Source organism: Gymnoscopelus braueri (genome assembly GCF_963280865.1).
Source record: "Gymnoscopelus braueri genome assembly, chromosome: 23".
NCBI lineage: Eukaryota > Metazoa > Chordata > Actinopteri > Myctophiformes > Myctophidae > Gymnoscopelus > Gymnoscopelus braueri.
Genome location: NC_137625.1, coordinates 11,070,922 through 11,092,079, shown reverse-complemented (window position 1 = coordinate 11,092,079; position 21,158 = coordinate 11,070,922). Strand labels below are relative to the sequence as shown.

Here is a 21,158-nt window from a genome sequence, read left to right as displayed (position 1 = left end):
TTTTATGGAGAGGGCCAAGCGAAGGACCATACCAAGAGACTTGATTGAATGGGGGGATTGGGAATTGTTTGGTTGATTTTAGTGTGTATTCATTGGTTTGGTCCACCACTATATACGTCTCCCTAATGTATCGTTATGTCAAGTCTGTTAGTTGAGTTCACTTCCTGTTTTGTTGACCTCTTAAGGGCTCTATAAGTTTTGTTGAATATTTTGATAATCATTTGTTGCTTTCTAAAAATTAAACAAACCTTTGAGTTTGAAAACCCGTGATACCTTATACTTTGACTGCTTGGTCCCTCACAGGGTTATTACGTCATGTTGATGAACCCCATTGTGTATTGGATATTGCAGAACTTTTTTAGGGGGTTAAGGGGGGTAGTTTAAGAGAAAAAAATCTGGTTAAGCCCCCTCCCGTATTTGGTTTTAGCATTCTTCAGCTGTTTTGAGCACAAAGTTCAACATTTTAAGCACCTCCTGAAACTTTTTTTTAATCCTCTCTGACAGCTAGAAGGTCCTGGGTTCGATTCCCGCCGGGGACGCTGTGGGCGTGTCTTCTCCTCCGCGTCATCAGCGCCCATACCCTAGGTGGGGTTGGCAAAAGGGCCTACTCTGTGTGGAGTTTGCATGTTCTCCCCGTGTCTCCTAGGGTAGTTAATACCCTCACAAAAACATGTAGTAATCCTGGTCGCTATACCGCCTCCCCCATGACAGCCGGGGCGCCTGATGGAGGGGAAGGGAACTGGTTGGAATAACGTGTTCCTTCCACGCGCTACGTCCAACCAGGGAAACTCTCCCCTGTCAGGTGACAAGAAGGTCAGTTGGCTCTCATGCATTGAAGGAAGCATGAGCTCGGCCCTGGCCTCCCTACTGTGGGGGACTGGTGTAGTGCTGGTGTAGGGCTGGTGTAGCGCCCAGGATCACTTAGGAAATTGGCACCGGGTGAAAAAAATGGGTTACAAAAATCGCGGGATAAAAAAAATTAAAGTAAAAAAAAGAAAAATCATCTGTCCTTTCAACCCTTCATTGGTTGTTATCCATTTTTATGTTTAAATGTATCATTTATGGAATAGGCCATCAACTTAAAAACCTTGGCCTAATCATTCTGAGGAAACTATTTGGGCAAATCCAGTCTTGAGGGTAAGCATGCCAAGCAAAATTATGTAGGCCACACATTTATTAGACAGAAGAAGGAATGATTTCAACACAAAATAGGCACTGGAATTTACTAGGGAGGGAAAGGTGCCGATTTGCAGTTGTAGAAATCTCTGCATGTCAAGAAATTAAGACACATCTGTACCCTTTTGTTATATCAAGTTTAGACATCAATTATTTTTAAATATTTTGACACATAAGAGCAAGTCTGTTATTAATACTGAAACTTTTGAGGGGAAAAAAGCCAACTAGCCACTGATAATCTTTGATTTGACACGATAAAAACAATAAGATACACTTACAAATTTCGACCACACAAGGCTTTGACAGGTGTGTTTTGGTTTATTAAAGACAATCACATGTCGTTACCAAAACATCTAGAACTCTTCAGAATTCGTTTCAGTGGCTGATAAATGTGATCAACAAAAGTGTTAAATAAAAGTGACGCTAGTTTAAAAAAGTCTTTAGTCCTTTATTGTCTTTGTTGTCATGGTTTAAAAGACACCTCTGCAATCGGTCATGGACAAGTGTAAATGGATACCTTCTGGTACAATAGGACAGATGACACTCCCCCACAGTCCATGTCTGTGAGTTAAGTTTGGCAGCTTTGCTGGGAAGTGGCCATAGAAAAAGTAACTCTCCAAGTGGGGATACAAGGAGAGGCTTCTGAACATTGTCTGGCAGACAGACACCACTCTTGTGTTAATGAAGGTAGCTCCGTCTTGTGTACAGGGTAATCCATGGGGGTGTAGTGGTTAGAGTAGAAGTGGCGTGCGTTCACCTGCAGGCTCCCTCTGGCTCGTGAGTTGCCTGACACGGGCCAGGAGGCGGGCAGGGAGTGAGGGGACATGGTGGCTGGGGTCTAGCACGTTGGTCTTGCGGCGTTCACGTTCCTGCTGCCACATGAGGTACGGGCTGGGCGGGAAGAAAGGCCGGGGGCGCTCCCGGTAGAGCTGCAGGGTGATACCCGACACAGCCAGTACCACCCACAGCGTCATCAGGATGTAGTCTGGACAGAGAATAGGACGGGACAGGAGAGTGGTTAAAGGAGACTAAGAGATGAATGAGTTTGGATTTGTGCATTGAGATGACTCCTCAAACTCGTACAACTATTTGCATTCACTCTACCGTTGTTTAGTATTGGCATTTGCAGTAATTATAAATACAAAAAACACAAACTGTTTGTTTATTGAGAATATGCACAGGTTGTTTTGTGCAAGTTGGGCCAATGATTTTGCCCTTTGTTTGAGTTACCTGACTGTTCCTGGAATGGCAAAAGATGGGGCTGAGGGTGGACCCAGCTTTTATGGAGAGGGCCAAGCGAAGGACCATACCAAGAGACTTGATTGAATGGGGGGATTGGGAATTGTTTGGTTGATTTTAGTGTGTATTCATTGGTTTGGTCCACCACTATATACGTCTCCCTAATGTATCGTTATGTCAAGTCTGTTAGTTGAGTTCACTTCCTGTTTTGTTGACCTCTTAAGGGCTCTATAAGTTTTGTTGAATATTTTGATAATCATTTGTTGCTTTCTAAAAATTAAACAAACCTTTGAGTTTGAAAACCCGTGATACCTTATACTTTGACTGCTTGGTCCCTCACAGGGTTATTACGTCATGTTGATGAACCCCATTGTGTATTGGATATTGCAGAACTTTTTTAGGGGGTTAAGGGGGGTAGTTTAAGAGAAAAAAATCTGGTTAAGCCCCCTCCCGTATTTGGTTTTAGCATTCTTCAGCTGTTTTGAGCACAAAGTTCAACATTTTAAGCACCTCCTGAAACTTTTTTTTAATCCTCTCTGACACACTCACTTTACTTGAATAAAACTGTTGGTTCATGAATCATGATCCATCTGCCTCTTAGTGACTGAGCACAGGTCCACCCACCGTCACAACGACGGGGCAAAGGCTGACAATGACCACTATAATATATATATTGCCCCATGTTGCATACATTAAATTAATAACCATTGGGTTATGTACATTTATTTGAGTCAATTTATTTGAAGAAATTATAAGGTTGTTACAAAATATATATACAGTATATCTATCATTTATTGCACCTTTGTAATACAATAATACACTTAACTATGGCAAATCGGACAGTGGACACACATTTTAAAGTACTGTAAATGACATTGGCCTGGAGGGACAGTTGTATGACTGGCTAGTTAGTTGTCAAGTCTAGGCAAAGCAAGTTTACTTATATCACATTTCATACTCAACGGTAATTTAATGTGCATAATGTAGACAAAGTGAAATAATAGTAAAACTAGAATGATTTAAAAATAAATCTAGGCTCTAACGTTTAGCATTTTATTTTATTTACAGTTTAAGATGAAGACCAAATATTGATCTGAGCCGTCACTGTGCTCTTTCACTTTCACACAGAGAATTGACCTGTTATTCCGCCTGGTTGCCATGGCAACCACAACCACATACGTGCCTGGTGAGAAAAGTAGGTCCTTACACAGAAAATCTGAGCAAGGAAAGTGAATGAGTAACACTTTGTCCTCCATAGACTACTAACAATATGCTGCACAGTCATTCAACCGTGATTCGACTGTGGTTCTCAGATCTGAAACAAGTGACTGTCAAAGTCAGGCATTGCATAAAACAAGATTATGCACATATAATTCTCAGCAAATCTCGCTAGGATAAAAGATAAGGTAGAGTTATAAATAGAAACTGATCCTCTCTGTCATAACTAGCATTACTTCATGCCATGGCTCTACTGTGTGCAACTCACCAATGGTTTGGAAGGGCACGTCAGTGAAGGCTGCGTTGAAGTTGTTGTTGAGGAAACGCTTGAGGATGTTGAGTGTGATGTAGGACAGACTGGTGTAGACGTAGGCATTAACAGCCAGAATCACAGCATACGCACCAACAACACCACATGTAATGATGTTTCCCTTGAGGCAAAAACATTAAAAAATGAATGGAGAACCCAAAATACATCACTGCCTGTATGTTCACTTTTATATTGGATTCTGTTGAATATTGTTTTGAATAAAATTCTTATATGCCCTTTGACTGAGGGTAAGTCAGAGTCTATCTCTATTCTCAATCACAGCATAAGAATGTAAAGGTCAGGCCCTTTTATCTCTGTATGAAGTGTGCTTGCTCCTCTCAACTAACCAGAGAGCTAACAATGACTTCCCCGTTTCAATTCTCTACATGTTGCATGTAATACCAATTGCTCAAAACTGGCAGGTGTCAAGTTTTAACTGTCTCAAATAAGGAAAATGTAATTTAAAACAGTGCCCTCAAAGTGTCCATAGTTGTGTACAATAATAATACATTAACTGGTTTGGCTAGAAAACGTAATTATGACTGCTTTCTATTTCTTTTTCTCTAAGGATGTAATCTAATGACAGATACAAGCACTCAAAGATGCCCGGTGTAATTAATTACAGAATAAAAGACAAGAGGCTTGCGAAATGGCTACAACACTAGGGATGAACAGGGAGAGTACTACAATGTCAAACCAAAGTCTTAATAATTCACAAGAATCATGATTTCAATTTTTTCCTGATGAGTGTACTGCAACCAGCCAATGTATGTTGCTATTCCTGTTCCAGTAGGAGATAAAGAAGACATGGTGCATGGGACCAGTCACGGGTCTGCAAGGCACAGTAGGCCCCCAGTGACAGTACCGAGTAACAGAAAGAATGTGTCTGATACACAAACAGAGAAACTATTTGTTGTGTTCCGTCATAAAATTATTAAATGTCTTAAATTGATCAGCCCCAATGTGTCCTGTGCTCTGTCTGAGGTTCTGACACATGAAAGTTTAACGCCAATGAAACCGAAGAGGTATTTCTATACCAAACATCCAAATCACACTGATAAGCCAGAGGAGTTTTTTCAATGCGGTGCCTGCGTGGCCAACAAGGGGGGCCATGCTACTGGAGCTGCAGGAAGAGGCATGTATTTTCCTCTCAGACACACGGTCCGAATAAGTTGTTATATTACTCCTCTTATCAAAACCCCCGTTTAAGAAAATGTAGCTGTACTAAAGGCGTAATATTTGACAATTTGGTATTAAAAAAGGTCTTAAAAGTAATTACATTTTCACTTTAGAAATGTGCAGATACCCTGTATACACTCATACTTTATGTTGGTTTGTTTACTGTTGAGTGAGAAAACTAGTCTACTATTACCAAAATCATTTATGCACCCCCAGTTTGGGAGCCACTGTCATAATGAGCCAATATAGTTTGTTTCGCTTTTTATTTTGGGCATAATTTATAGCAGTCTGCATGCATGTATTTGTTCAGTGTGCGCACGCGCATCTTTGTTCAGTGCATGTATGTTTTTAGATCAATGAGTCATAAGGGGGGGGGGGGGTCGCGAGACTTGGCCAAATGTTTTTTGGGGGTGGGGGTTGCCAGCCAACAACCACTATTCTAAGTCAAACCGCAAAATAGGTGGAACAAATTCATGCCTCCCCCACATTAAAGAGACAGTTCAACTTCTATTACAGACACATAGGCCAGTTTCTCGATTGCTCGTTAATATTTGTATCTCCCGAGTTACCTCTCTGGGCCAGCGTATGAAGAGCAGTGGGACCAACACCGCAATGCAGGAGAAGGTTATCCAGAATGCCACATCTGAACGCCTGAACACATCCATGTCACCTGAAGAACGATTAACAACAAACTATAGTTCAGTTTAGCACAATGACCAAACATTTACCAACTGTCGTGTTATTGGGTGTAAATCTCTGACCTCACAATGGTTCAATTCAATTTGATTACGATTGTTTCAGAAACTATTCAATGCATCATGAAATCATGATTTCATTCAATTTGATATTTTTACATAATTAGTACATTTCAATTCATAAACAATTTAATTCCCAAATTGGAATGGTTGAACTGATTTAGTCAGTATTAGTGGAACATAGGTATAAAATGATGCCCCTAGCTTCAAGTTCTCAGCACATTTCCAGAAAGTGCCATATTTAACAGAATTTTATTTTGGTCAAAAACTAATATATGTATAAAAAGATTTTAATATTCTGAATTGATTGCAGTTGTATAGCCAGCTTGAACTTCTTTTTAAACGAATGGAGGAAGGATGAAGATTACGGATCTTACCGAGGGGGGTGAAGAAGACAATGGACGCAAGGAGGAAGCCGAGCATTAAACCGACCACGACCACGCAGGCCATGACCGAGCCGAAACGCCACCAGCTCATCACCAGGATCACGCCACCCACCACACCGATCACAGCTGCAAGGGACAGACGGACTGCAGACGGGAGATAATGGAGGGGAAAGAAAGGGTAAAATCTTCATTCAATCTTTAAGGACAGAACATATTCAAAACAAACGGTTTGCTAGTAAATACTGAACTGTGCAAGAAAAAGTGACAGCTCATATTCTTTTTAAAGAAAGTCTTTAAAAGGATAATTAATTTTGCACATAAATGGGTTTATATTTCTATTCACATATTCAGTGTTTGTGACCATTTTAACCGAGGAAATGAGCCTTCTCTATTTGTGGAGATGACAGCCAGGGCCGGTTACAGTTAACAAATCAACATGTGATCCCACCAGCTACAACATGTGATATCGCTATACTATAGCTGCCAATAATGTACTGAATGAACATCTGGGCTTACACTACTTAATTAAGTTCAACCAAATCTAATTGGGTTTCTGTTCATTAGGTTTGGTCATTTATTAACCCATTAAAACGGGGAAAGTCATTTTCGATTTTAGCTATATATACAGTATATGCAGCACATTGGTTGGCCATTTAAAAATAGCAGATATACAAGCTCATAGCGCATGTAGATCTGAATCTATATTTTTAAAGCAAACATTTTAACTCAAATCTTTGCTTCTCGGGGTCGCTCGATCAAACAATTTTGAGAAGGGGGCCCGCGGTCAAATACATATAATTTTGGGGGTCCTGGACATGAAAAAGTTTGAGCCCCACTGATATAGCAACATCCGTTTTTTAGAAAACTGTTAGGATTTAGAAAACATTTGTAGAATCGGCCTCAGGTCTTAATGGGTTAACTGGATAACTCAACCGAGTCAATATTGTAGCTACTGTGCTATAGAAAAACACAGCTGCAACAAGCGCTATGGTTTTCTTGGTTGCACTGCTAATGTCAAATAACAATCTGCCCTACTCAATATGAGTGCAGCATTTGGCGCTTTCCGCTTTCACACATGCACTGTATTATGGACGTTTTCCACACTTTAAACGGAGGGGCTTGTATGAACGCAACATTCCGACTCAGTAGGATGATAGGATCGGACATGCAACAGACTTCATGCTGGCAGGACCCTTGAGTTAAGTCGGGGTAATGTCTGATTGAGCCCAAAACGTCTCAGTATGTGAATGGATGCAGTGATTGTCCGGTGACTTTACATTCAGCGAGTGGATGTGTTGATGACACATCTATTGAGTGATGAGCCTCCTCTCCTCCCGAGGTGTTTGGAAAGAGGGAGATAACTGAAAACCACTTTAATCATTCTGCTTTTTAATCAGTTGTTCGAGTCTCTTTACTACTGCAGTACCTAATTGTAGACAAAAGCTACACCAGATGTTTCGTTAGTGATTTGCATGTGTGCATCAATGGGAGACTGCATGTTGAGCAATTCAATGTATCTGTCATTCTGTCATGTTCTGTGGAAGGAAATAAAAAATGATTGCATTTGATCCTCGCATCTCCCTCAGGCTTATATTATACTTATTGTTATACTTAAGTGGGAGTAGCTAATGTGTGCGTCTACTACCCAGACCCCGACCCTCACCTTATCAAACTCACTATTTATTTACCTTCATGTGTGAACGCAACATTTTCCAGTGTTCATATGAGTGGCTATTGGTTGCAGGCCCCAGTGGCCAATGCGGCATCTACGTATTTATGTCAATGTTTGGGGTCATATCATGTGGGATGATAATTTACCAATCCCCAGGGATAACAATGAAGAAAAACATAAAGCAGAAAATAGATCTATTAGGCCTGTGATGATAAAAAATAAGTTGTAATTTTTACCAGCTGCCCGCAAAGCTTATTTGTGTGATTTCTATCCCTCCACATATGATGTTGGAGGAGTCAATACAACAAAGACGGCATAAGAGGATAAATGCTAAAGTGTGACTGGGCCACATGCCATAGAAATACTCAAAGTGGAAAAACTTACTCTCATAATCCAGGGTAGTGGTTGTTGTGATCAGCACAAAAGAGAAAAACGCAGCGAAGCTGAAACCCATGCAAAATAACTCTATAACACAGAGAGAGAGAAAGACAGAGAGAGAGGGCAAATATTAGACATAATCTTAGCCACATGAAAGCCCTACGTCCCTTTTATATTATGTCATAATAGGCTAAATTGGCAAACAATTGCCGAAAATAGCAGATCTACAAGCTCGGCTGTTTTCTGCAAAGATATTTGGTATAGAGGGGGGAAATGGGGGGGGGGATAGACCCTTGAGGGACTCCAGTCAAAGTATATGGGGTTTAACTGGTTATGGCCACCAAGTGACCAATAACTGAGTAAAACTGAGCGACACAATGCAATTCAACACATTTCTTCCTTTCAACAGGGAATACTGTCCATAGCTCACCACTACAACCGAATCGCCTCTGGATAAACATATCTAATCCTCCTGAAAATGTTATCAGAGAGCATGACATACTGCTGATCAGATGCTTCTGTGTCCAAGTCCCTGATTAAGAAAAACATCTCATTTGAAAGAGTTCGATCATTAGTATCTGGACCGTGGCCAACTTTGATGACTGCACTCTGAGTCATGAGTTTGGGTTTTGAATAAATCCATGTGTGCCTCATCACATGCCACAGCCGCGTCACGTGAGCCTGAGAGCTACTGGCTGCCCGGCTGGAGCAGAATGTTTGTGGAATGTAAGAGGCTCAGAGTCAGAGTCTTTGCACGTTAACATCCCGAACTTTCTAATGCTACTGTAACAAAAAGGCAGATGTGGTTTCATTCACCAGGTTGCTCACAACAGTCACATCCACTGACTTTTACTCTGCTGTGAGACAGTCAACTGCCCCACTCCCCCGTCCACTGTAGGGAAATACCATAAATAAAACACACGACCTCCGACACTGGTCGTATTTTCATGACCATCCTCCTCCCCGCCACTGAACTTTAGCTGGAAGATGTATTTTTCACAAGCTATAAATAAGTGTGATTTAGCTACTGTAGACAGCAACTTGTTATTGGAACGTTGTGACACTGATCTGAAGACCGATGAACTTCTGTCATCATTCCCTAGTCACCTGCAAATCTAGGGCATTTCTCTCCCAAGGAAACCATTACTGTAGCTACGATGATGTTAAAATAAAAAGACGTCTGAAATTAAAAACTGTTGGAAGCCAGAAACAACTTACCACATTTAAAAAAACGATGACCCAGGAAGCAGACAAAGAGGCCGGCCAAACCAGCGAGTGTGAAGAAGAATTTTGTAGATATCTTCCCTGAAATACATAAAAGGTAAAAAATTATACATCATAAAATGCTTGGAAATAATCCTGTGCATAGTACATTTTGCTCTATTATTATTGCCGATTGCATGAGCTCTCACTATTTTTTGGAAACACTGCCTCCAATGCCAAAAGCTGGCAAGGCCAAAAGGAGTACGTACATTGCAAGGTGAAGCATCCTCATTCACCCAACTGTGCAGATTTAATGAGATGTTTGCAGTCTAAGCAATACAGTTGAAATACCCCAAGTTATCTCAGTAATGAGTGTGAGAGAGAGAGAGAGGGAGAGAGAGAGAAAGAGTGCAGAGGAAGCGATACACCTCCTTTGACACTATTCATTTGTCTTTAATATTATATCTATCTTTCTCCATAATTTGGTCGTTCTGCCAGTTCCCCAAGAACAATACTACACGGTCCCTATTGCAGCTAGGAAAAACCCCTTCTCACGTGCACTAGACCCTTTTCACAGACGTGTCATAACAGGGTAAACACAGCTGCAACTTATTAAATTAAATGATTAATAATGGCATAGTTATGCTAACGAGCAAGCATTGACAATAATCAATAGTATTCTCTTATTTTTTTGATACTTTTTTGGGGGGGCTTTTTATGCTTTTTTTATTTAGAGAGGGATAGGGAAAGTAGGCTGACAGGAAATGGGGAGAGATGGGGTTGCCGGGAATGGGAGTCGAACCCGCGACACGCTGTCAGGCTGGCATTGCAGCCTAGGGTGCCTGGACCGTCACGCTACGGCCCAGGCCAATCAATAGTATTCTCAATGCTTGCCAACTGGTTCACCTAAATCAAAACATACCCACGAATACATTTAATTTGTGGAAACTGTGTTTACCATGTAATAAGAAAAGCGCCCATCGTGCTCGCTGGAAAAAAAGGCACCATGAAGGCATCTATCTCCCCCCATTCTCCACGGTGGTGGGGGAATACTTTACCCCCACACCACTCGGATGCCATCTGAAACTTTCCTTTTAAGCTTTCTCCAACTACCGCATTATCCCCCTTTCATAACTAAGACATCCTACCTTTCACTGCTACTTCACCGAAACAGCCACTGTTCTAATCGTTTCTTTATTGTAGTGTGATCCTCACTACATGTAAAGGCCAGGCTAGGTCTTGCTCCAGCCTATATCTCGGACCTACTCCCCCCCTATGTGCCTGCACGTAGCCTGAGATCCGCAAACCAAGCACTCCTGGCCATTCCAGAAGGTCAGTTAAATACAAAAGGTCGCATGGCCTTCGCCTTCAGGGCCCCTACTCTTTGGAATGCCCTGCCCCTGGAGATCAGGCTCACTGAGTCTGTCCCTCGGTTTAAATCCCTCCTTAAAACCCACTTTTATAGATTAGCTTTTAATGCCCACTCCTAGTCGATTATTCTAGTCTATCTCCACTGGTCTTGCAGCGGTATGAAAGTGGTTTGTACATGTGCATTCCTGCATTGTTTTTAATCTTTCTTGGTTCTGTTTTGTGTACGGTTTTCTTTCCTCGTTTTCTTTGTGAAGCACTTTGTAACCCAGTTTTGAGAGGTGCTATATAAATAAAGTGTTATTATTATTATCCCAATAAGAGTTGAAACCTTAACCACTGAAGAAACACCAGACCAAAAAAACATTTCTAAATTATTTAAAAAAATAGCTGCTCTGCAAGCTCCATCATTGGGAGATGCTATATTAGACTTTTGTCTTTACATTATATGCCCAAAGTTTTGTTGCCATAATTTAATCCATTAAGACCGGAAACGCATCTGTGTCATTTTAGATGTCTTTGGCTATTCAAAAGTAGCAGATCTACAAGCTCATAGTGTGGCACTCTATGAGCTTGTAGATCTGCTATTTTTGAAAAAAAATTGAAAATGTGTCCAAATCTTTGAATATGTATTTTTTAAAGCAAACATTTGTAAAATATTTTGTTCCAGGGACCTCCAGAAGCAAAGATTTGAGTTACAAATGTTCGCTTTAAAAAACACATATCGCTACGAGCTCGTAGATCTGCTATTTTTGAACAGCCAAAGTATAAAATAATGTTTATAGCTAAAATCTAAAATGACACAGATGCGTTCCCAGTGGGTAACCTAAGCATGGTCAGCACTGTTCTCAGCCTGCTGAGCTACGCAGAAGAAACTCACCCAGTGTTTGGCAGCCGTCCATTTTGGAGGCAAAGCTGCAGCTGTAGGTGTGGACAGGGATGTAGGAAGCAGAGGTGTTCCGCACGGGATCCCTGACGACGACGGAGTAAATCACTCCCTGACCGGGGATGGAGTTGAACACAGCTGTGGTCATGTCTTGCGATGACAGGGTCTTGACCTGAAGAAGAACAGATTATAACGATGAGTGATGCACTGACTGACGATGATCCATTACTGTATGGCTGAACAATATCAACATACATTTTTCAGAACGTTGTTTAAAAAAGTGGTTCTATGGGAAAAAACACATGTGCAAGATTTACTGAGAGATTGATTATGATTAGAGATGCAACAGTCAATCAATCAAGTCCATTTCATCGATTATAAAAAGCAAGCGATTTGAATAAAATAATCAATATGCAAAAACACTAAAAAACTTGTGCAGCTTATGTAGATCAGGTATTTTTGCAGAAAAATCGTTGTACGGTGAAGTATGACATAGGTGTTAATCAGACTTCAATTTAGTAGATCATTAAAAATCAATCACATTTCACATCAATTCATTGATATATATTTTTTTAAATAAGAATTGTTTTTAATAATGCACTTCTCGATTAATCGATAAATAAAAAACAGTAACCGATAGAATAACTGCTATGTACATAATCGATAGTTGCAGCGTTAAGTGTATGATTCAAGGTTTCACCATATTCACCAAATTACTCTAAGCACTAGAATATGCAGTAGTTCATATTGCAATTTTGATTATTACTCCTAATCAACTGCTCAGCCGTCCCATCCATCCATCCATCCAATCTTGTCCAACATACCAGCTTGCCGTTCTTTGCCATGCCCTGGACATTAGCCACAGTCTGAATGCTGCTGATGAGGCTCCGCTCTGATAGGTCGTTCTCTGGGAGGAAGTACTGGTAGATGTCATACTCCAGCCGCCAGCGAGTGTTGGGCCCCGTGGAAACATCGCATATGGATGGAGTTTCACCCCTGACAGGGCAGAGACACAGAGCAGGGTGGCATCAAGAACAAAACAGACCAGTAGTAATCCTGTGGTGTTGGTTGACAATACTGTTGAGGGAACCAGTTAAAGGGATAGTTCACCCCCAAAAAAATAACTTTTTCTCTATCGATCAGTCACCCCATGGAGACTTGAATTCATGGATATTTTTTTGTTTTTGTCGCATTCCTAAGCCAATAATTTGATGACCGGCAGCGGTTCAGGTAGGAGACACAAAGAGTCTCCTTTGTGTCTCCTACTGGAACCGCTGCCTACTGGTCCGCTGGTCATCAAATTATTGGCTTAGAAATGCGACAAAAACAAAAAAATATCCACAAATTCAAGTCTCCATGTGGTGAACTATCCCTTTAACCAAAAGCTGGAGTATCCTAGGTCAACCGTTTAGGGTAAAAGCAGGTCGTTAAACTAAAATAGTTCATTGATGCAGAGAAAAAGGATTTCAACCTGTGATCAAGTAACTGCCAACATATTTGCTAAAACAACAAATAATAGTGATAATATCATGCAATAAAAGTAGTGAAAATGGAATGCAAAAAAAATGACCCAAAATAAGTTACTTGATATACAGGATCAGATTCAGAACCGCAATGGCGACTATCTCTTCATAAATAACTTTTAGGAAAAAAATCGTTCTAAAGTATAGTCTGATCAAATTAATGAAGTTACTTAAGTGACATTTGAAACCACGAAAGCTATGTAAATGAAGATTGACAGGCAATGAACCACGACCATGTGATTTACCTAATGAACAAATCCATTGTCTCGCAGTTAAAATATGTCATTGTCAAAAGCCTCTCTTTAACGTAACAGACATTCTTGAGAAAATTAGATAGTAGCACCCAGCAGAGTGAGAGCCAAAGATAAGACCAATATGTGTGTGTCTGACTCTGTGTGAGTAAGTATGAGATCCTCACTGATGTGATATAATGTACAACTGTAGTTATATAACTTATATTCACAATGTTTTATTCAATCCATACTGCACCTCCATCTGTATTACCTTGCAAATCCTATGTTTGCCGGTGCAAAGCGAATCGTGGACTCAAAGAGGTTGTAGTGGATGTAGACATTGGGATCAATGTTGAGGTTAAACTCTATGTTGCACGCTCCAGGCACAGGATCTGAGGGAGAGAAATATTTATTGTAAGACATAATATGAGAGAGTTGATACCAATAGGAAAATATTAAGAGACACTAATAGTAACAAAACACAAAAACTATAAAGTTTAGCATTATTGTTATTATAGCATTTTGTCCTTTTGTATCAAGAAATGTAAACAAACTGTTCTTAACAGATATTAAAATTAGGGTCACACATTAGCAACTAGGGCGATTATTCAAATAATCAAGAAGCGTGTTTTTGGATCATATTTTCTTTTATATATATATAGTGTATCTACAAGCTCACAACGTGACGCATTGTGAGCTTATAGAGCAACACTTTTTGGTATTTCTATTATCGAGTATTTTTATAATCCATTAAATCGATTAGTTTGACTGTTGAATCCAAATTTGCAACTATTGACATCCTCCATATCATCTCGCTCCCAACTAGTGCTGCACGATTCTTGCTCAAATGTGAATCACGATTTTCCTCCATAAGAATTGAGATCACGATTCTCACACGATTCTCACACAATTCTCTTGTAAATATAAAAATATTAAGCAAAAAAAAAAAATTTAATTGAAAAACATTTCGTCATAATTTCAAATCGAGATCGCATAGGTGTCTGAATCGAGATCACGATCTTTTTTCGATTAATCGTGCAGCACTACTCCCAACACACGTGTTTCCTCATGTCAAACATGAAGAGAGTGTAGGCAAAAGGATCACTATTTTGGTTCCCACAAGACATTTAGTATTTTAAAATGAACAAAAAGCAATAGGTTTTATAGCGCTTTGATTTACTTTACAACTGCTACCAACAACAAAATACTTCTGCCCACAATATTTCAGCCCTCAAAAGGTTAGGTATTTCTTTCTTGAATGGACAACAGACAAATCAACTGTATCAGAAAAGGCTTCCTTAACCTAAATAAACCTTAAATAAAAACCTCAACTGTCCCTTTAAAATGTGTTAAACAATTCTTTGTATCTCAGTTGTTTTAACAACTGAGATACAAAGACCCTTGAGGTCTTGAGAAACATCTGACAAATACTGCAACATGAACTTGGCATTTGACATGTGTCTGACAGACACATGTGACATTGTTTTCTTAAGATCCCATGTACTGTACTACTAGGCTCAGCCATGCCTTACAAGACTATAACCAAACTATAAAGCTACAGAAAATTACAACTACTACTGTGATACATATTTTACACATCACTGACTCCCAGTTCATAGAGTTCCTCTGAACATCGAGTACTGAACTAGTGAAGTATGAATGAGTGAATCGATTACATAGTTTATTCTGTTTTATTCAGCAGTGCTTTTGGTGTTGGGTCCATAATCCATTCCTGTTTCAACCCCACTTTTTGGACATATGTACTGTAGGTTACGCTGATAAAAAATGATTGTTTACATAATAAAAACCCTAATTTAAACAAGTCTTTAGAGCTTGTGACGGATGTCACGATGACATCATTCTCTCTCAAGGATTTGTCGGGACCAAGTGAAGTCAGGTTGGAATTTCAGGTTAGGGTTTCAGATTTTTTTGGGTTCATTTAATATAGTTTTCTACTTGTCTAAATCTTTATCAGATTTTATTTTGGCCTGGCACGTCAAGGCCACCTCCACTGTGCACCGCCATGGCCCACTTGTTGTGTCCATGGATGTATAAAGAGAATGGGCTGTGTTGTGCGATCAACAGGATAGAAAAAAGGTATGTTACCACAGCATAAATACAGCTAAATAAATAGTCTTAACGTTTGTTACACTTGTTCTGTCTACTTTAGGAAAAGTAACATGCAGTGGATTTACTTTGTTGCAAAAGTGGATGTTTGAAGCCGCATGTAAGCACAGCAAGAAGAGCAACCAGATGAACCAAGCCAAAGCAATGCATCAGTACGTTTTTAAGAATAACTACTGTTGGAATGGTGTCCGTATTGACTGATAGATGACTGACTTTTTGCATGGATTTCATTGATAGTTGATTATTTTCTATAACTGATTTGATCACAGATTTATAAAAAAATTATGACAGCCTAATTATAGCAACAACACCATAAGACTAACATTAATGCAGTTTAAAGACTTTGGTTTTATTTGGACTTCAGCTAGTGGTGGTCATATTTTCAGGTCAGTTTGGGACAGATGTATTGGGCTAAAGGGCCATCCACACCAATTACTATAACAATAAAGTGTATTATTTTTTTTAATAATTCTAACTCAAGTGGTCCACACCACAACTATAACAATGACGGTGGTTGACTTCGGTTAGTCCAGACACAATACTAGTCCAGGTCCAAAAGTTCAGGCCTGAATCAAGGTCTAATAGGACAAATAAAATGTGTTGGCACTATTGGCATGAATTACAATGGCATTTTAATTAAAGTTTTTTTTAGTGATGACAATGCTCTTGCTGTGGTGGGACACCACACCACTGCTGAATGCATACAGACGAATATATAATTAATTAGATTATACTCTCAAATTTGGCGTTTCATGAGACATCTTACCAGCGCTGGTGTAAGGGAGGATGACCCCTGTTCCTGCCACGGCCCCACTGTCAGGCGATAAAAGAAACCAGGAGATGGTGGTTTGTCCAGGCAACAGGGGTGACAGGAGACCGGAGTCCACCGCCGTCAGAGAGAGACCAATGCCTGGCATCTGAACAAAAAAGACAAGAGTCCACACACTGGTTAGGATAGCAGGGCTGTTTTCAGGAAGACCAATCCATAATGGAGAGGTAACTAATTTGATCTCTACAACAGCCCATGTGACCTGCCCAAGTGAACAAGTCACTGAAAGACAATTTCTCTCTTACTAGATGTTTAGGCCCCTCAAGGGCCTGAAAATCCAGTAGCGCTGAACAGAGCACTACGTCGCGTGAAGCTTGGCCAACCTACGCCCACCTACCTTGAGTACCATCAACCCACTGTCCACCCATAAGACAAATTTAATATAAGATGAGATGTCATACTCAGTTGGGGCTCTAAGTATTCAGACACTATAAAAAGGTCCAAAACCTACTAGCTGTCCATCATTTGCCAAAATCACTTGGCAGATTACTGGTCAGTAAAATATCACGATGACTGTAAAAGTAAATATCTTGTTCTTTTACCTTTTTTTGCTTCATTTAGATAGGAGTGTGGTAATGTGGGGGAATGATATGCAACACAGGTCTACAGGTGGAATTGAATCGGGTACATTGCTATTATGTGGTCAACAATGCACTAGCCTGTCGGTGTCAGCTACCGGCGCGCCCCCAGACACAGACAGACAGACAGAGGTTGTGAAGGTTGTGCAGATTCAGCCGCCACTGACAACATGACATCTTGACATGTGAATCTGCGTACATACTGGCATGGTGTTATGTTATGGTGATGGCTGGGTGTTGCCTCACCCTGCGGCAGTGTAGAGAGAAGAGACCTTATTCTCGTGTGGCAAACTACGACATTGCGGAGCGCTTCCTTACCCGCGTGTATGAGAGTGTGGCGTTGCGGTGCTGCGTGTGGAACTGAAGTGTGATGTATGCCACTTCCGGGGGAATTCTGGACACCACTGCCTGAACGGTCTCATTCTGGGAGAAGCTTACATTCTGGAACGTTCCCAGCAAGAACACCACCCGATCTAAAAAGGATCATGGTATCATTATTATCTTTCCTGTATGAAATTGGTGCACAAGTGGATCAATAGCAAACAAGGTATGTAATAAAGTGTTTGCACACCTGACTCATGGCTTACTAGAGTTAAAGCCAGGTGCGAGAAGCCAATTGAAGTCCACAAAAAAACAGAAGAGGCTCGCAAATTGACAAATCAAAAAATGGAGGCACATTTTTATTCCATTTCATTTACGGTCCTCAGATGCGGACGATAATCTGAGGACCAAAACGTCCACTCTTTTCACTTTTGCACCGTGTCACCTTTTTGTGCACCATGTAAATTAAAAAAAAAAAATTACATCCTAAAGACTAAAGAGAGCCTAATTTTTTGATTTGTCAGTGTGCAGGCCTCTTCTGCTTTTTCTGAAAAACATTATCTCTACATGGTTGTTCTTTGTGAATGAAAAAGAAAAATGCTTCAGGAACATAATTACATATTTTCATATTCCATATAAAGAAATAATCCAGCTTTTACAAATGAGTAGTAAACAGCGGAGCTTAACAGAATACAGACGGATAAAAACGTCAATGCATCTTTGACCGGACGGTGACTTTGTCAAGGCATGTGAAACACGTGCAGAGCATAATTTTGGCTTGTCATAATCAGGTAATAAAATCAAACTTATCCTGAGGTTAGTGGTTCTTCAACATCACAAACACTGGCTTTGATACATAAGAAGGCCTCAGTGTTGTTGCTAAACTAACTAGGTGACCCAAATCCTGGCCCACACATAAGGTATAGAAACTCCCTCAGCGCAGCCCACGTGGTTAACAATATTAGCTTACAGTCACAGTTCAATCAAATTATTGTTAAACTTGTAATCTATAGTAGCTGTAAGTATGGCTAGTTCATCTCATAAATCCAATTCATTGCATATGTCATGGCATCGGTCATCTATCTAGGCTAGTGCTCATCACCAATTAACTAAACATACACAGTAATTTAGTCATCATGACATCTAGCACTTCTGTATCTTTGTCTTTTTTGTTAAACAAAACCTAGGCTGAAGGGTAAAGGCATAGAATGATCAATGATGCCTGTAGAAAACATTCAGGGCATATTTGCCAGCACTAGCCTATATATGGAGATCCCCATAGATAGAGACAATCGGACTGCAAAGTCGTCATAGAGACCTAAACGTGCCGTATGTACGGAGTCTGACATCAGCGAACCCTTCCCAGAAACTCCATGTATAGACATAACCATCACGTCATGGTCCCATATTTGGGCATAACTGACATGGGCAGCTCCATATATGGAGACGTCTGACACTATCTGACATCACCATATTGATGTCAGGACCGCCATCCAGCAGTATAAGAGAGGCTCGACACGCCTCAGTAGTTCAGTTCAGCAGCAACCCTGAGAGAGATTAACCACTAACAGAGAGAGAACCAGCAAGAGACTCCAGCAATAATCTAGCCCATAGCCTGAAACATATTCTCATAGCGGCCTTCGGATCTGGTTATTGAATCAGTCGATGATGGTTTTTATAATGCCTTTATAACAAGTATGTGTGATAAACAATCTGCAGCACATACTTTGTCAATATTCATTAATCATTAAGTTATCTCTCTCTAGCTGTGAGCTATCCAATCAGGATCTCTCTCTGTGGCTGACCTTTCCCACCAACAACCCATTTCTTATCAGGATGAACTAGCCATTTCTCAGCTGTTCCTCAAGTTAACATTTTAGTCCAACTTATACATAAAAAGGAGATCTGTCAAGCAGTTATGTGTTCTCCTGCACATGCAACCTTATAAACTTTTTCCAGGCCAAATTCTTGGACTTGATTGACATGGTGGCTTATTTTCTTTTACTGTGACATGTGAGAGGGATGTGTAACAGGATAAAGTCACATCATACTGTACAGCATTTCATGCTTGACTGAAACAAAGCATAACATTGGCGTTAGGTGTACCAAACAGCCACACGTGCACAGACTCATTTCGGCCAGTTGTTGAGGCCTGAGGTAGAGATCTATTTTCTGGAATATGCACTTACGTTGTCTCTTTGTTAAGAAAGTGGGTTTAATGGCAAAGAAATAAGTTTCCAAAAGAGAAGGTATTTGTTTTACTGATCACACTAGTAGTATTAGTGATATAATACCTTACTGTATGGCAACATTCCTTGGCTTTCCCCCTTTGGGGATCTTGGTCCTTGGACAAAGTTTGAATTGAGACATAATAATGACGAGGCTGCTTTTCCATATTTCACAGCATGTGTCAAGTCAGAGGTTTTACCTGGATGCCTGCAAGATTATTCATCAGATTCATTATTCACCTCAGTTCATGTTCTCTAAATCTGTATTATCATCTCATGCATTTCAATTGTGTTGTCAGTCACTTCAACATTTCTTGACAAGGACTGGTGTTTTATTGTCCCAAGTTTTGAAACTTTCATTGATTTTTAATTGGGCTACATGATGAGGTAAATCTTATTTCCTACTTAAATGCAATCAATGGTTCTGCTGACATTAGGCCTGTCTCTGTCTGTGGACCCAATCAGTGGAAGAGCCTCAGCAATATATTAAAATAAAAATAATCAGAGAGAAAAGTAAGCCTCCACCCGCAAGTGGTTGAAAAAGGAGAACCTTAAACGAGGCTTTCCAGCAGTGGTGGAAGAAGTACTCACATTTGTTACTCAAGTAAAAGTATTAATACTGAAATGTAGAAATACTCCGTTACAAGTAAAAGTCCGATAATCGAAATGATAAAAGTATTGGCATCAAAATATACTTAAAGTACCAAAAGTAAAAGTACACATTATGCAGAATGTCTAATTGCACAAGTTTTTAAATGTATAAAAATCTTTTGAAAATAGCAGATCTACAATAAGCTCACAACATATGTAGCAGCTTGAAAGTATACAGGACTGAAGTGGTTAATGTATGTTTTTTTTTAAATAATAATCTAAATCTACAAAGTAACTAGTAACTAAGTTTTCAAATAATTGTAGTGGAGTTAAGTGGACTAAAAGTATAATATTTGCCTCTGAGATGTAGTGGAGTAGAAGTAAAAGTATAGAAAAGTGTAAATACTCCAGTAAGTAAAAGTACCTCAAAATGGTTTTTAAGTACAGTACTAGAGTAAATGTACTTTTGTAGCAGTGGTTATTTTAGCAGTGGTTATTTTACACCACTGCTTTCCAGCATAATATTTAACAACACCGTCAATCACAAAACACAAATAGAACCAAAGACCCATCATCTTCACCCACATTAACAACATCAACACTTACCTTCAACTTGAGCTCGAACATCACGCGTCAATGGAAACAAGAGTAATGTGCACCAGATGATCCAAGGAGACATCTTCCTCAATCCTCGTCCTCGAACCCCCTTAAAACCCGCAGCAAACCCGCCTGTTCTGGTGTAAACTCATCTGTGTGAGACAAACGACACGCGTACCGCACCACCCGCGTCTTCCAACAACAAGAAAGAGCCCCGCCGAACGCAACCGTAGCATACTTTTAGGATACAAAGTAAAACAACAGTGTGCTTCAGTGACTGTGTGTGTGTGTGTGTGTTTGTGTGTGTGTTTGTTGGCTCTGCTGTGAGGCTGGGCTACATGACGCTTTTACTCCTTCCGCG

The 21,158-nt window shown here is 40.1% G+C and overlaps 1 protein-coding gene across 1 annotated transcript; it reads right to left on the bottom strand.

Moving 5' to 3' along the window:
* Positions 1-1,004: 1,004 nt before the first annotated feature.
* tm7sf3 (transmembrane 7 superfamily member 3) lies at positions 1,005-21,158 on the bottom strand. The gene is made up of 12 exons (XM_080421320.1): positions 20,807-21,158; positions 17,379-17,533; positions 16,420-16,570; positions 13,798-13,918; positions 12,595-12,766; positions 11,765-11,942; positions 9,532-9,618; positions 8,320-8,400; positions 6,255-6,407; positions 5,692-5,792; positions 3,902-4,064; positions 1,005-2,161 (listed from the first exon to the last, which is right to left on the bottom strand). Exons 1-12 carry the CDS (start codon positions 20,877-20,879, stop codon positions 1,908-1,910), a joined length of 1,689 nt encoding a protein of 562 aa, XP_080277446.1. The 5' UTR covers positions 20,880-21,158; the 3' UTR covers positions 1,005-1,907.

Coding starts and splice junctions, on each gene's coding strand:
- tm7sf3 (XM_080421320.1), bottom strand. CDS start 20,879: ATGTCTCCTTGGATCATCTGGTGCACATTACTCTTGTTTCCATTGACG. Junction 13,919..16,419: donor CCTCCCTTACACCAGCGCTG/GTAAGATGTCTC, acceptor TCTCTCCCTCAG/ATCCTGTGCCTGGAGCGTGC. Junction 8,401..9,531: donor TCATCGTTTTTTTAAATGTG/GTAAGTTGTTTC, acceptor TCTGTGTTATAG/AGTTATTTTGCATGGGTTTC.